Source organism: Lissotriton helveticus, chromosome 5_1 (assembly GCF_964261635.1).
Source record: "Lissotriton helveticus chromosome 5_1, aLisHel1.1, whole genome shotgun sequence".
Classification (NCBI taxonomy): Eukaryota; Metazoa; Chordata; class Amphibia; order Caudata; family Salamandridae; genus Lissotriton; species Lissotriton helveticus.
This window is the reverse complement of record NC_136065.1, coordinates 1,178,581,903-1,178,596,984: the sequence shown is the minus strand read 5'-3', so window position 1 is coordinate 1,178,596,984 and position 15,082 is coordinate 1,178,581,903. Positions and strand designations below refer to the sequence as shown.

Genomic DNA, 15,082 nt, shown 5'->3' with positions numbered 1-15,082 from the left:
TTCGAGGCATGTGGGCTGCTGAATTCATATCTGTGCATATACTGTATAGCAGTATCTCCTCTATCGGCGCTCACCTGTACCAGCTGCAGCAGTTTGAAAAAGAGTTTTTAGCCTAGTGTTGGGTCCGGATGATTGCACCTTGTTGTCCTGGAAGAAGTCTACGAAGTATCATGAGATATGTGACTCCTCCCCTGGACTACAGTGCGCATGGGCATCCTCTCCATCTTCAGATTGTTTTTCGCCATTGTGGCAAAGATAGAGTATAGAAAAGTAAGAGATGACCATGTAAATGTATGTAGAAAAGTACTGCAGCTGTGACAGGCACCGGGGAGGAGGGTGGGCGATATGGATGTCAGCAGCCCTACATGCCAAGAACAGATGCATACTGGTAAGTAGCATATTCCTTTCGAGGCATGTGGGCTGCTGAATTCATATCTGTGCATATACCGTATAGAAGTATCTCCTCTAGCGGCGCTCACATGTACCAGCTGCAGCAGTTTGAAAAAGAGTTTTTAGGACAGCCTGGCCTACAGCAGCTTGTTGCTTTGCTTGCACTTCTACACAGTAGTGTTTAGTGAAAGTGTGCATGGTAGACCATGTAGCCGCCTTACATATGTCTTCTAGGGGAATATTTCCTAGGAATGCCATGGATGCCCCCATTTTGCGCGTTGAGTTGACTTTTGGGGGTACTGTTCGAGTGCGTTTAGCTTTTTGATAGCATACTTTTATGCATTTAACTATCCATCTGGCTATTTCTGATTTTGAAATGGAATTTCCCTTATGTTGAGGAGCGAAAGCAACAAATAGTTGCTTTGTTTTTATGAATGATTTGGTTCTGTCAACGTAATATAGGAGAGCCCTTTTTACATCTAGTGTGTGTAGGGCTCTTTCAGCCACTGACTGCGGGTTTTGGAAGAAAACTGGCAATTCTATTGACTGATTGATATGGAAAGTGGATATAACTTTTGGCATAAACGTAGGGTTAGTACGAAGCACTACCTTATTGTGGTGTATTTGCATGAAAGGTTCTTGAATGGTTAATGCCTGTAGCTCACTCACTCTCCTGAGGGAGGTAAAGGCAATCAGAAATGCCACCTTCCATGTTAAGAATTGTAATTCACATGAATGGAGTGGTTCGAAAGGTGGCCCCATAAGTCTGGTAAGTACTACATTTAAGTTCCAGACTGGCGAAGGTGGATGTTTTGGAGGGATGATTCTTTTCAGACCTTCCATAAAAGCTTTAATAGGTGGTATTCTGAACAGGGACATGTGTTGTCTGTTTTGGAGATATGCTGCTATAGCAGCAAGGTGTAGCCGTATGGAAGAGTATGCAAGATTGCATCTTTGAAGATGTAATTAGTAACAGATTATGTCTTGGATAGAGGCATGTAATGGATTGATTTGGTTATTATTAAAATATATTACAAATCTTTTCCATTTAGCTGCATAGCATACTCTAATTGTTGGGCGCCTTGCTTCCTTGATAATGTTCACACATTCTGGAGGCAAGTTAAGATATCCGAATTCTAAGACTTTAGGAACCAGATCGCTAGGTTCATGTGATTGGGAACTGGGTGTCTGATTTCGCCATGGTTCTGAGTTAATATCTGTGGCGATAGGCGCAGTCTTTGATGGGGAACTACTGAGAGTTCTAGGAGCGTCGTGTACCATGGCTGTCTCACTCATGTGGGAGCAACCAGGATCATTGTGAGATATTCTTGCCTTAGTTTGCGTGCCACTAATGGAATCAGTGGGGTTGGCGGAAAAGCGTACGCAAATCTGCCTGACCAGTTCATCCATATCGCATTGCCTTGTGACAACGGGTGTGGGAACCTGGCAGCAAAGGACTGGCATTTTGAGTTTTCTTTTGTGGCAAACAGATTTATCTCTGGATGTCCCCACTTTTGGAAGAATGGTTGGACAACTCAAGGGTGAATCTCCCATTTGTGTATTTGTTGGCTGTGTCTGCTTAGTAGATCTGCTATTTGATTGTCTTTCCCTGGTAGGTGTTCTGCGGGGAGAAAGATGTTTTTTGGAATTGCCCACCTCCATATGCTCTGTGCTAGGTGGGACAGCTGCGGGGATTGTGGCCCTCCTTGTTTCTGGATGTAGTACATGGCTGTCATGTTGTCTGACCGGATCAACACAGCTTTGTTGTTGAAGTATTTCTGGAAAGCTTTCATTGCTAGAAATACTGCTAGCAATTCTAAGTGGTTTATATGCAATGTCTTTTGCTTGACTGTCCAGAGCCCTTGGACTGTGTATTGAAGTAGGTGGGCTCCCCAACCTATCAGTGATGCGTCTGCTGTTAATACTACTTGTGGAACTGGCTCTTGGAACAGTCGCCCTTTTGAAAGGTTTTGTGGGTTCCACCACTGCAGAGAGTTGTAAGTGCGACTGTTGACCAACACTAGGTCTTTCAGCTGTCTTTGAGCTTGGTTCCACTGTTGCGCTAAGCATTCTTGTAATGGACGCATATGAATTCGGGTATGAGGGACAATGAATATGAAGGAGGCCATCATACCTAAAGGCTGCATGAACACTCAAGCTGGCAAGGAGTGTTGTGGTCGAAATCTTTGAATGAGGGCCTGTATGCTGGCTATCCTGGCTGGATTTGGATATGCCTTCGCCACCAGGGTATTTAATGTTGCTCCCAGATATTGTTGTATGTGGGAGAGTTGCAGATGTGATTATGTGTAATTTATAGAGAATCCTAGACTGTGCAGCAATTGGATTGTCTGAGACGTATGGTTTGCACACTGAGCGTATGATTTGGCTTTTATGAGCCAATCGTCCAGGTATGGAAACACGTGGATGTGTTGCCTTCTGAGGTGTGCTGCTACTACTGCTAGACATTTTGTAAAAACCCTTGGTGCTGTAGTTACCCCGAAGGGGAGAACTTTGAATTGGTAGTGTTGACCCTCTATTGTAAACCTCAGATATTTTCTGTGAGCTGGGTGTATGGGTATGTGCAAGTATGCATCTTTTAGGTCTAATGTAGCAAGGAAGTCTCCTTGCTGGAGCAACAGAAGTACCTGTTGCAGAGTGACCAGATGGAAATGCTCTGAGAGTATGTATTGGTTTAGAGGTCTGAGGTCTAGTATCGGTGTGAGGGATCCGTCTTTTTTGGGGATTAGGAAGTAAAGAGGGTATACTCCAATTCCCTGGTGTTGAAAAGGAACTGGTTCTATGGCTCCTTTTTCTAGCATGGATATGACCTCTTGCAACAACGTGATGTGCTCTTTGGACATTGGTGTCTGGGTGGTATGTTGGGTGGAGTAGAAGTGAGTTCCAGGCAGTAACCATACTGGATATTTTGTCTGTGGTAATGGTGTTCCAGAATGGTAAGAATTGTGTTAGTCTGCCTCCGGTGTTAAGTGGTCTGAAGGGAGCGTGAATACGTCACTGTTTGGCGGCGGCTCTGGTGTTGTTGCCGCCCCGTCCTCTGCCGTGGTTATTATTTCCTCTAAAACCTCCTCTGTTGGAGCCTTTATTGAAAGTGCTCTGGGGATTACTTTTGAATGTAGAGGACGTTTGGGATGTGTTGCATCTCCCTGAGGCCCTGAAGGAGGAGCGACGAAAGGAACTTCTGGATTGCTGAAACTGAAGTGCACCCATAGACTTAGCAGTATTAGTGTCTTTTTTCATTTTTTCTAAAATGTTATCTACTGCAGGGCTAAACAAGAAATCTTGGTTAACTGGTTGGTTTAGGATGGTTGATTGCACTTCATTTTTGAAGCCGGAAATGCGCAGCCACGCGTGCCGGCGTATTAAGACGCTTGTGTTGATGGACCTAGCTGCTGTGTCAGCTGCGTCAAGTGCACATTTAATGGAAGCGTTTGTGATAAATTTGCCTTCCTGTATTAGGTCATTTGCTTTAGCTTTGAACGGTTCTGGTAGGTGCTGTAGTAAACCCTCCAGTTGGTCGTAATGTGCTCTATCATAGCGTGCTAACAAAGCTTGTGTGTTTGCAATCCTTCAGGAGTTTGCTGCCTGGAAGGCTACTCTTTTGCCTGAGGCTTCTAATATTTTCAACTCCTTGTCAGGAGGGGAACATCTCCTGTGGTTTGTGGATTAGCTCGTTTTCGAGCGTTTGATACGACTAGTGAGTCCAATGGCAACTGTGACCTAATTTAAGTAGGTTCTGCAGGGGCAAATTTGTATTTTTTTTCAATCCTAGGGTTGAGGACACGCGCGCTGGCTGGGTCTTTAAATATGTCGGGCGCGTGCTTTAATACCCCTTTCAACATAGGAAGTGTACGTACGCTTTTTTCTGATGTGGGAAAAGTGTCAAAAAGGAAGTCCTCCTCTATTGGATCGGTGTGCATGTCTACGCCGTGAAATTTAGCTACCCTATCCACTAATTGGTTAAAGACAATGGTGTCGTCAGTAGGCGACAGCTTTGTAGGATATGTAGAGGTGTCAGGGATGGGTTGTGGCTCGTTGTTATAAGGATCATTGTGGTCCTCCCATGTGTCATGCTCTACATCCTGATCCACAGGTTCGACAAAGTCATCCTGAGGATCTTCCCCTATGTTTTCAGTGTCATCATAACCTGAAGGCGTAGGAGAGTAAGGCACGAAAGGCATGTTAGGAAAAAAAGGAGGATGAGTGAAAGGCCTTGAAGGAGACGTGCCAAAGTCTTTTTTTCTTAGCAGGAACAGGTGAAGAAGTGTTAGTGTCCAACGGTCTTTTCTTCCTCTTGTAAACTGTTACGTGTCCAGTTTCAGGGTCGATATACAGTTTAGATTGTTCAGCGCTTAATGGATCAGGATGGAAAAGTTCTTCCTCAACTGTCCGCGGTTTTGGCGCCGATGCTTTTGTCTTAGTCACTTCTTTGGGGTGAGTCTTTGGCTCGAGGGCCTTCGGCTGTGGAGCTTTTTTCGGCTCGGGCGCTGATTTCAGGTTGGTGACCTTTTGTGGGTCGACGACTTTCTTTGTTTGGACGTCCTTTGTTGGTTGTACTGCCTTTTTTGGTTCGGCGACCTTCTTTGGTTCGACAACTTTTTTCAGATCGACCGTTTTTTTCGGATCGTCGTTTTTCGGGTCTACTGTTTTTTTCGGATCAACCTGTTTTTTCGGATCGACTGTTTTTTTCAGGTCAATTACTTTTTTTGGTTCCCCGTGTTTTCTGTGCTCGACGACCCCTTTTGGATCGGGTTTTTTTTGTAGGCTTGATGACCTTCTTCGGGTCGATAGTCTTTTTAGGCTCGCCGGCCTGTTTCGGGTCGACTGTCTTGTTAGCGTCGACTACCGTTTTTGTTTCGACGAGCTTCTTCGGCTCGACAACTGATTTAGGTTGTACGGCCTTTTTAGGAATCGTTTTGCTGGTTCCTGGGGTTTCGGAAGGCTTGGGTTTGGTCTTCGGGGCCGAGCCGGAAGGCGGGGCCTCTGAAGGAGTCTGTCGATCTCGGCTAAGGCCTTTAGGCGATGCTTTGACCGGAGCCTTGTGTTGGGGTGGAAGCGGGGTTGGGGGCTTTGTACTCACAGTTTGCCCCTGTGGGATCTGGTCATCTGAGTCCGACTGGTCCTCCACGGTGACAATTTCTAGATCGGAGTCAGCCGCTTCTGAGAGGTCATGTACGTCTTCGAAGATGTTCTCTGGTTCCGGTGCCTGCCGCTGCATTTCTTGTCTAGCGGCCCATCGGTTCTGGATAGTTTTTTCGACCGGAACTGAGCACAAGCTGCACAGTTTTCCTCATTGTGCTCGGGTGATAGGCACATGTTGCATACTGTATGTTTATCAGTATGTGGGAATTTGGAGTGACATTGTGGGCACTTTTTAAAGGGGGTCTTTTCCATCTGCAGCAGGCCCACGTCGCGTCGAAAAGGCCCAACGGCTCGCGTCGACGACCGGATCGAGATGGAAAGTAAGTTCGAGTGGAGGGGTACTGAAAGAGAACAGTACAGTCGAGGGAAAAGGCCTTTTGGCCTTATAAAGTTGTAAAGTTTTGGTTCCGAAGTTGGAGTTGAGGAGTAGCATCCGAACCCAATGGCGGAAAAAAACAATCTGAAGAAGGAGAGGATGCCCATGCGGACTGTAGTCCAGGGGAGGAGTCACCTATCTCGTGATACTTCGAAGACTCTTCCAAGACAACAAGGTGCAATCATCCGGACCCAACACTAGGCGGCGATCTATGCACAGATATGAATTCAGCAGCCCACATGCCTCGAACATACACGGACGGACACCCGCAAGTCACTTCAGTGGGGCAATTCTGTAGAGTAAGCCTATAGTCTTTCATAGTGAAAATCAAAATGAACCAGAACATGGTCTTTTAAAGTCAACCTTGAAACGCGGTGCAGAAATATAGACACAATGGAAAATGTATAACGAGTTTTATTTTGCAGGGCACAAAGATTATGCTGTCAATCATTTGCATTATAAATCATTCACAAATATGAAGCTTTATCCCACACTTCTGCCATGCAATTGGTAATTATTAATTTGCAGTTATTTATTCCTACAAAACACACAGTCAAATGCACTTTTTCAGAATCATTCAAAATTTCGTAACTTGAGCTTTTGTATTCTCATAAGAAAGTTAAATGATTTCCGTTACATTACTTCACCGGTCTTCTCCAATTTCAAAAGCATGAAATTTCACTATGATCAAAACATTTTTTTCAACTTAACAAACCTTAAAACCTTTACCATTTAAAAAAAAAAATAACATTCTTATATTGAAGTATACAAATATTGAAATAGCGGTGTCATATTTTTCATTGTGCAGCTCAAATTTATTTTCTAGATACACAGGGTTCCGAAGCAGCAGAATGCCCTCTGTGAATTTTATCAAAGGGAAAACTTCTGATAAACTTCAATGGTGGCAGTCCTTCTTCACGGCTTTAAGTTAATTTGGGAAAATAAGCTTTATAAAAAAATCCTTGAGGACTGGGGAGGATGCATAAGTAATGTACTTTGAAGAACTGTATTTCAAGATACGCAGGCAATATTACGCATTACTCTCCTAGGACTTTTCGGATACTAAAGAACATTATGACCAGGAGATGGAGGGCCGGGAACTCATTCAAAGTGTGAGTTCCTGGCGGTTTTGGTCCAAGGGAAACAGTCACTTGGTAAGCACACTGAAGTCATTGAGACTTGTAGAAACAAATGAAGCACTCAAAAGGACATACTGTGAAATTGAGAGTTGAGGAACATCAGCTATCCATCTATGGAGTGAAACCTCAAAGAAGACCAAATGGAAAATTACCTTGTAAGAGGAACCTTTTGAGCATGGTCTCAGGAAATATTTGTCTGCTCCTGACATGGTCTTGCTTTGAGAATCTCAATTTTCCTTCACAAGAGCTCTTGATATGGAGTTCACTAATCCCAGCAATATATGATATTATGCAAGTGGGAGATGGGTTGCACTATCCTCAGACTTTTGAGTAAGCAATACTTTGTCATATACGAAACCAACCAACACAAATAACAAAAGCATTGGCATAGCACACGAGTCTGGTCTTGCTTACAGATCGTTTAGCTTTCCTAATGCTGGTTTCCTTTGCTTAGTTGATTAGTTTACTGTTAAAAGGAAACACCTTGTCAGCCATCTTGGACAGGAAAACTAATGAAAAGTATAACATGAAGCATTCCAGGATGGCCACTGATGCATATGCATAGTGTGAAAATGCATGGTGAACATATTAGAATGATTTCCTTTCAGGCTAAAACCATTCAAGTACGGCCACTCAAGTGTGTGATGGGTAAGCAACCAAGGGAAGCAATTTTTGAATGGCTTTAGGATACTTTTTTAAATAAAGGATGGGAAACTGCAAAGATGGTTTACCATGGAAATGCTTGGGTGGGATGAGACACATTTGTAGCATCAACAAGCAACCTATTAGCAGTGTTGAGGAGCTGCTGGGCCTTCACAAATGCAAAAAAAAAGTTACAAAATTAAAACTAGTGTAAAATGAAGAAGTCGTTTAAAAAAAAAAAAAAAAAAAAAAAGACGAGATTGGCCTGTGAGCACTGACACTGAAGAGGACTATTTTAAATACCACTCTGAGTGAAGAAAGTCAATGGCTAAAAAAGGGCCGTCTCACTGCCCTATGCTGTAAACTGAGGTGGGCAAAAGCAAAATGTGAATGACAATTTAACGGACCAATGGATACCAAATGCTTGTATATAATATATATGAATGAAAAAAAAAAGTAGCCTGGCAAGACAAGTTCAGCGGTCTCAAAGACTAAACCTAACAGGATACTAGGACAACAAGCATGAGAAAAATCACCATTGTTATGCATTACGTGCTCGCCTGTAGCCCCCTCACCTGAATGGAAAAACAAATTAACATAAAGGACCAGATATACAATGACTATTTTCACAAAAATAAACAGTAGCACTGCAAAATGACAATCCGCTCTTTTTAAACAAAATAATACTCATGCATCTCATTATAAATCTAATAAGAATATATGCACAAAAACATAAAAGTTTGTGCTACTGCATTGGTGTAAGCATCATAAGGGACGGAAGATAGGGTTATTATATTATGAAAATAGGATATTCCCTTTGTAACCTATAACATATAAATACACATAATGACTGCAGTGGATTTAACATAGGAACATTCCGATAGATGGGGTGAATATCTGGAGAAGTTACCAGCCGCTGGATAGCTGACATTCAGGTTGGGTTAGAAGCATCACACGGATATGACTGGAAATCTCTACACAGAATTAGGTGCCTGATCAGGTGTGCCCTGCAAAATAAAATGTTACAATAGAGAAGCAAACTTCTTCCCTGTCCCTCCATATAAACATATATACAGTCTGTGAGAACTAAAACTTGGCGGAAGCCTGGATTTCCATCACAGCCTTTGTATTGCACAGGTGAATAACATGCGAACTTATTACCAAAACAAAATGTAGGTGCTTGGAAGACCAGGCTCTTTCCGGTGGATGAGGTGCTTCTACGTTCGTATTTTACATAAAAGAAGAGTCTACCTCACATCTAAAGTTATACCGGACATAAATGAAATTTGTACAAATCAGTCTATTTACAAAAATGTGCAGCGAGGTGAAGCCCTCTCTCTATACGCGCCATATAAATTAAAAACTGCCCCAATACAATTATACTACACGGTGGCTGCTCTGACATACATAGCCATGAAGCAAACACTGAAAGCAGCAAACACTGAAAGAGGCAACTGACAATGTGGAAATGGATCCGATTAGAAGCACCGGTCATTTCTTTCAGTTGCTTAACGATGTAATCCACAGAACAAAAATTAAAATCTTTCTCCTTTTGGTCTCAAAAGCTAGCAAATTCAAACAATTCTCGAACTCAATCTTAGAAACTATTAGAATCTGCATGTGCAAAAAAAAAAATGCAAGAATGAATTCACATAAAAAGTTGCAAAAACAATGTAAACAAAGTATGGTTGCATTATATATATATACATATTTGTGTCTGCATATTATACACAAATGGGCAATACTTCTATATTTTACAGAACATATTTCCATATATTCCACACAAGAAATTAAATGTGCCTGCAAAATAAAATAGAGATGCAATTAAGCTTATCTACTTTAAATGGGGTCTTCTTCCATCACGTGTCAACAGCGTACTTTACCAGTCTGATAAAATATTAAACAGTCATCTTTTTACCCACAGAGCAGACTCAGTTTTCATGTTTCTGTTTCACAGAATATGACCTGATATTACATTAAAATAAAACCTTTAACTTAGGAGACCACACATTAGCTGATATTCCACTAAACACGTTTCTGGCTACATATGCAGCTCAGAAGTCAATTAGAAAAAACGTGATATACTTGCCTCATTCTACTAAAGAAAAATATTATTATTTTGCCTCTTAGGGTTCTACATATTGACAACTCATGGCATCCAAATACAGTGGGGAAGATGGGAACCAGGACGAAAGTGTGCTGCGCAAGGCTAGCTAAGAGGTGTTGCCTTATTTAATCCTGGTCTTGAGTGCTCTGGCTGCACAGAAGAGAATGTGAACACGAATTTTTAAGTTATTTATGGGATTTGGTTGCCATTGCAAAGATGACAGTTCAAGCCGTATCTTTGTGTCAGAAACTACACTTAGGTTTCTGGTTGTTCAGTATAGAGAGTTTAAGTCAGGAGAAACAGGGCAGGAGGAGACCGGGACTAAAAAAATACATGAAAGTATATGTCCTCTACTCTGATGGGGTTTAGAATAAGAGCCATCCAGTGATAGGTGACAGTAAAGCATTCAGAGATTCGAGAGTCTAGACAGGAGGAGAGCGCAAGGAACGAGAAGATGACTGTGATGTCATGAGTATAGAGGTGGCTGAAGCCAAATGAAGAGTTGATGTGGCCAAGGGAGGTGATGTAGAGACTGAAAAGATTGGGACGAAGGACAGAGCCTTGGTGATGGCTACAAGTAAGGGTGTAGGTCTCTTCACCAGCAAAAGCATTATCTTCTTACAGCCTCACCGTTGTCACACAGACATCGCAAAAGTGCAATGAAGCAATTCTACATGGAAGCAAAGGTAAACTGATTCTCCAGAAACGATTCTCAATTACATGACGGAAATTTCATCTGTTTTCACGGAACCCTGTTGCAATTAACTTTTTGATTTGGACTAGTGAAATCAAATAGTCTGCTCATATCCAATGCAAGGCTCTGGTTGAATCCTTTCAATAAAAATGTTGGTGTCGTTTTCTGTTTAAAACATTAAATAAAAACACACTGCCCCTCTCCTAGAATTTAAAATTGCACTACAGTGAGAAACTGATGGAAAGAACAAGAAAGTTAACTAACAGCCTGCATTCAAGAGGGATCAGAGATGATCTTATGGATGAATTGTGCATGGTGAAGAACCAAACTGAAGTTACAAGGATTATAGTGGACGATAATTGAGGTCTCAAAATTCTGAAATGTGGAGTCGACCAAACTGTTTGGGTTAGCATTCGGGAAAAATTGAATCTATTACTAACACTAAGGTATTTCTAAAGGTCAGCAAATAGTTAAAAATATTTCTGTGCATACAAAAACTTTTTCCACCAGCGATAAACTGTGGCATGACTTTACACGCATTCTGTTTCTGAGTTCTGCTTAAGGGCTCTTTCATCAACTAACTACTGTTATGTGGACTGAGCATTAGGTTGTCTCTATCAAAACGCAGATGTTACCCGGTATCTATAAGCTATTTTTCATGACTAATCCCTTCACTGATATGCCAGCATTATTCGCACTATGCCTCACACTTCTATATATGCCAACAGACCCAATCAGGCAGGAAACTCCCGATTTTTAAAGCACAGAATGGCTTTATTTTAGGTGTGTCCAACCTACAATCGCCAGCTTTTCAATGTAAGTCAATGGGTAAATCAATTCCCCGATTTGAATCTCTCTCTTACCACATTCAAAATGATGGGAAGTACGCATGTCTCAACTCCACCTATTGAAATCAGTTGAAAACATAAAAACTCTTTTAAAGTACATTTAACAATTTCTCTTTTTTAAAAAAAATAAAAGATGACATTTAAACTGCAAAATATTCTCAAATGACATACGACATTGAAAGTTTGTTAAAAACAATAAAAGTGATCAGGGAGCTTGGGTAAAAGTCCATCTCTTTGATTATTTTTAAAATATTGTATTGACGTTTCCTGAAGTCTCTTTAATTGCATCCTGTGAAATAGCAGATGGTTCTGTCCATATGTTTGCTACATGTTCCAGAGCCAGCAAAGGGTGAAAGAAATATGACCTTGAACAATGGATGTTCGCATGAATGAATACTTAAGGACATATCCTTTCTTGTCTGAGAGAAAGTTATACTCCAGAGATAGCAGCACATGCGCATCCGTTACTTCCCTGCAGATCACGGCGTGGTTGTGGCATGGTACTTGACAAAAGCTACGGCAGCCAACTCCTTGCAGAACTCTTCGAGCACAATCACGCCCTCCAACAAGGTCATGTGGTCGACACTAGAAAAGAGAAAAAGACAAATAAGGTCATCCAAAGTGCATGATGTCTCCCAGAACAGACCACTTTCATTATTCACACTTAGCCTAGCAAAAGGGACCCTTGTTTGGAACCTCTCGTGCACCTAGTGCCCTTGGCGAAGATGTGAAGTATACCTATTTGCAGAAGGGTGTATAGATTCATCAGCCATCACAGAGTTATTCGCCTTGGAAGAATCTTTGCTTCAGTCACTGCTACAAACTGACAAAGACAGAACTGGTCAAAGGTAGCTATGTGATTTATATCTATATGCAATCATTTATTTGTGAGCTCTTTTTGAGCCATTAGCTGTCAGACGAAAGGTCATGCTATAACAAACCACACAACATACACATACATACAGAAAGGGGCTTTTAGACAGTCCATTTGAAATATTTGTTATTTTAGTTTGGCGGGCTTTAGGCACTGGCTTTGTTTGGTGGTGGGGGAAGGGGGTTGACTGTCAGCTAGGTTATCAGCCCATGACATTTCGACTTATAGTGCACACACACACACACACGCACACACACACGCACACGCACACACACACCTATTTAATTGAACGTTTATATGTATTTTTTAAAGATGAAGTTTCTGCTCTGACTGCATTCTCAATCTGGCATCCTTTCTCTTGCTAATCTGTTGTGCCCCAATGCTTCCCCAAGAGCCTGCAGATTACTAATCCACTTCCCCAGTGGTCCCGGGACACTTGTTTAACTTTGAAGACCTCTCATGCTTTTTTTTGTTTGCAATTTTTTTGTTTTCCATTGGCCATATTAGATTGGTAAAAGTCGAAATGGCTAACTTCTAAGGTCAACCAATTGACTGTGTTAATGTTTGTTTTAATGATTTATTGGACCAACATTCTGGAGCAAAGCTTCTTCTAAATAGGCAACACAATGAATGCTAGTACTCATCAAACTGAAGGAAGGGATAGTAACAGAAATGGTCACAAAATATTTCCCTTCATCCCTCACAGACACATAAAATCAGGTAATTTACAGGGTCAGCCTCCTTTAACCACCCCGGATCACTTGTGAATTAAGCTGGTGTCCAGTGTTACTTTATACTTACATAAAACATTGCACAATTTCGAAGTGCATCACGTGGGGACTGACTACGTATTATAAAACAACTAAAATGCAACTTCGGCTAACAACACCTATATAGGGGGCAAATAACACCTATATATGCATTTAATCAACTACAACTTTCTTGACAAATCACAATGGATATAAAGTTAACTGTAAGAAATTAATATTAAAAGCAAAGCGAAAAGTTTTTGTACTGGGCACATCAATTCCATCATCAAACTGACTTACTGGAAGTGCGCTTTCTAGTAAATATGGCCACATGGTGGTAGCCAGGATAAAATAGTAGTTTATTGTTAATCAAAGAAGCTCGTATATCTCACTCATTTACAAAATTCACCAAACATACCATGAAACGCAGAAGTAACAACCTATTCTTCAGAAGCGTAAAGCGGTCATTGTGACACCACATTCCAACAACCTTTCTTCACATTTAGTAAAGCTATTTTGAATGCATTCTTGTTGCCAGGAATGAGCTCAAAACGCTGCTCTACTTATCCTGCACACTCCACGTTAAAAAACACAAATGGAAGAGACTGGACTCAAGTGCTTAACGACAGACTGATGGCTGGAAAATGGGTGGATTTCAGTGGGTAAGTTAAATTGAAAAGGTACAGCGAGGTAACGCACACGCTACAATTTAGAGCACTATCCAACCAGTTATCTGCAACCAGATATCAATATCAGAAAACAAGCCTAATGAGGAAAGCATGACGGTCGGCACAAGGAGAGGTGTAAACGTGCGGCACAATATATGCACATTCGCACTGCCCAATATGTGCACTGTAAAGAAACTGTTAAAAATTAAAATAAGGAAAACCACATTACATCCAAAAGCCAAAGCGTCAATGCAATCTTCTGTATTTAAATTTAAAATGTATTAAAATAACAACTTTGGTGGCAGAACCTTTTGCAGGAGTTGCTATGTAGATCGGTAGGACTACTGTTAATGATGTATGTTGCTCTAAAGGCAAAGATCTATATCCTTCAGAATTCTTATAGAAACCACCTGCAAGTCAGACCAAATACTGAACAATCGAACCCATCCGATAATAGTGTTTTTTTCTTTAAAAAAAAAAAAGAAAAAAGATAATTGCCAATACCAGTGTGAGTAATCTGGTTCTATTTAGTGCAGGCTTGCTTCTTGCAATAAACACAACAACTGCAGACTACTGTCGCCCGCAATTGCCCCCTGGAAACTCCCTCCCTTTCCTTACTGTCAGAAGCAAAGTGCCGAATTTGCCAGTGAAATCAACTTGGCAGTGCAAGTTACCGTGGGAGGGGAGTCAAGTGTAGGCTAGAGGGGCTTATTCAGATTGACTTGGGGTTGGTCTGCAAGAGGCACCCTCTCTTTCCTCCTGCCTCCTCTCCTGCAAGGCACCCTGCGGGAAATTAACAGGGGAAAATTCACAGGAGGGATTTCGCTGTGGGTAATTCTGCTGCAGAGAATCCCCCAAACATTCCATAAAGGGGAGGAAAGGCGTATAAAAACCTACTGCATGTACCCAACCGAGACATAGCAAGAAAGGCTGTAAGCAATGAACACTGCCACGAAGATTACTGGAACTCCATCAAAAATCGTTGGTTGACACAGAAGTACCCATCATAATGGAGTATATGCAGAAATATCACAAAAGAGGAAAAATCACTTCAACTGTAAAATCTAGTGTTTGTGTCTTTAGCATAATACATTTGTTTTTCTTTCCGACCACCTTTATCAAGTGGAGAACTGTAAGCATTGGCACACCACAGCTGCGTTGCTGTTAAGAAAATTAGGATATCAGCGAGTCATACAGACTATGAGAAGCTTTACAGAGAACCTCGTCCATGATGTCCCTTTATGATTCCTTGAACTTGATACTGTGGAAATGATGCTCGAATATGAACACGGTCGAGAGTCTAATAGGACTTGTGTTAATCTATAAAAAAAGATCAATACTGAAGATCTTGTGTTACGGCTAAATAGGTTACCTCTTGCCAGTTTTTGATCTTTGACAAATTCCATTTTTTTCAATAGAAGAACAAATATCATTA

At 41.4% G+C, this 15,082-nt stretch overlaps 1 protein-coding gene across 1 annotated transcript in view; it reads right to left on the bottom strand.

Moving 5' to 3' along the window:
• Positions 1-6,324: 6,324 nt before the first annotated feature.
• Positions 6,325-15,082, bottom strand: part of FHIP2A (FHF complex subunit HOOK interacting protein 2A) — a 359,146-nt gene continuing 350,388 nt past the window's right edge. The window contains exon 17 of the mRNA XM_078643886.1: positions 6,325-11,941. Coding sequence (XP_078500012.1) covers positions 11,836-11,941 — 106 coding nt within the window. The 3' untranslated portion in view covers positions 6,325-11,835. The remainder of the gene's footprint in view (positions 11,942-15,082) is intronic.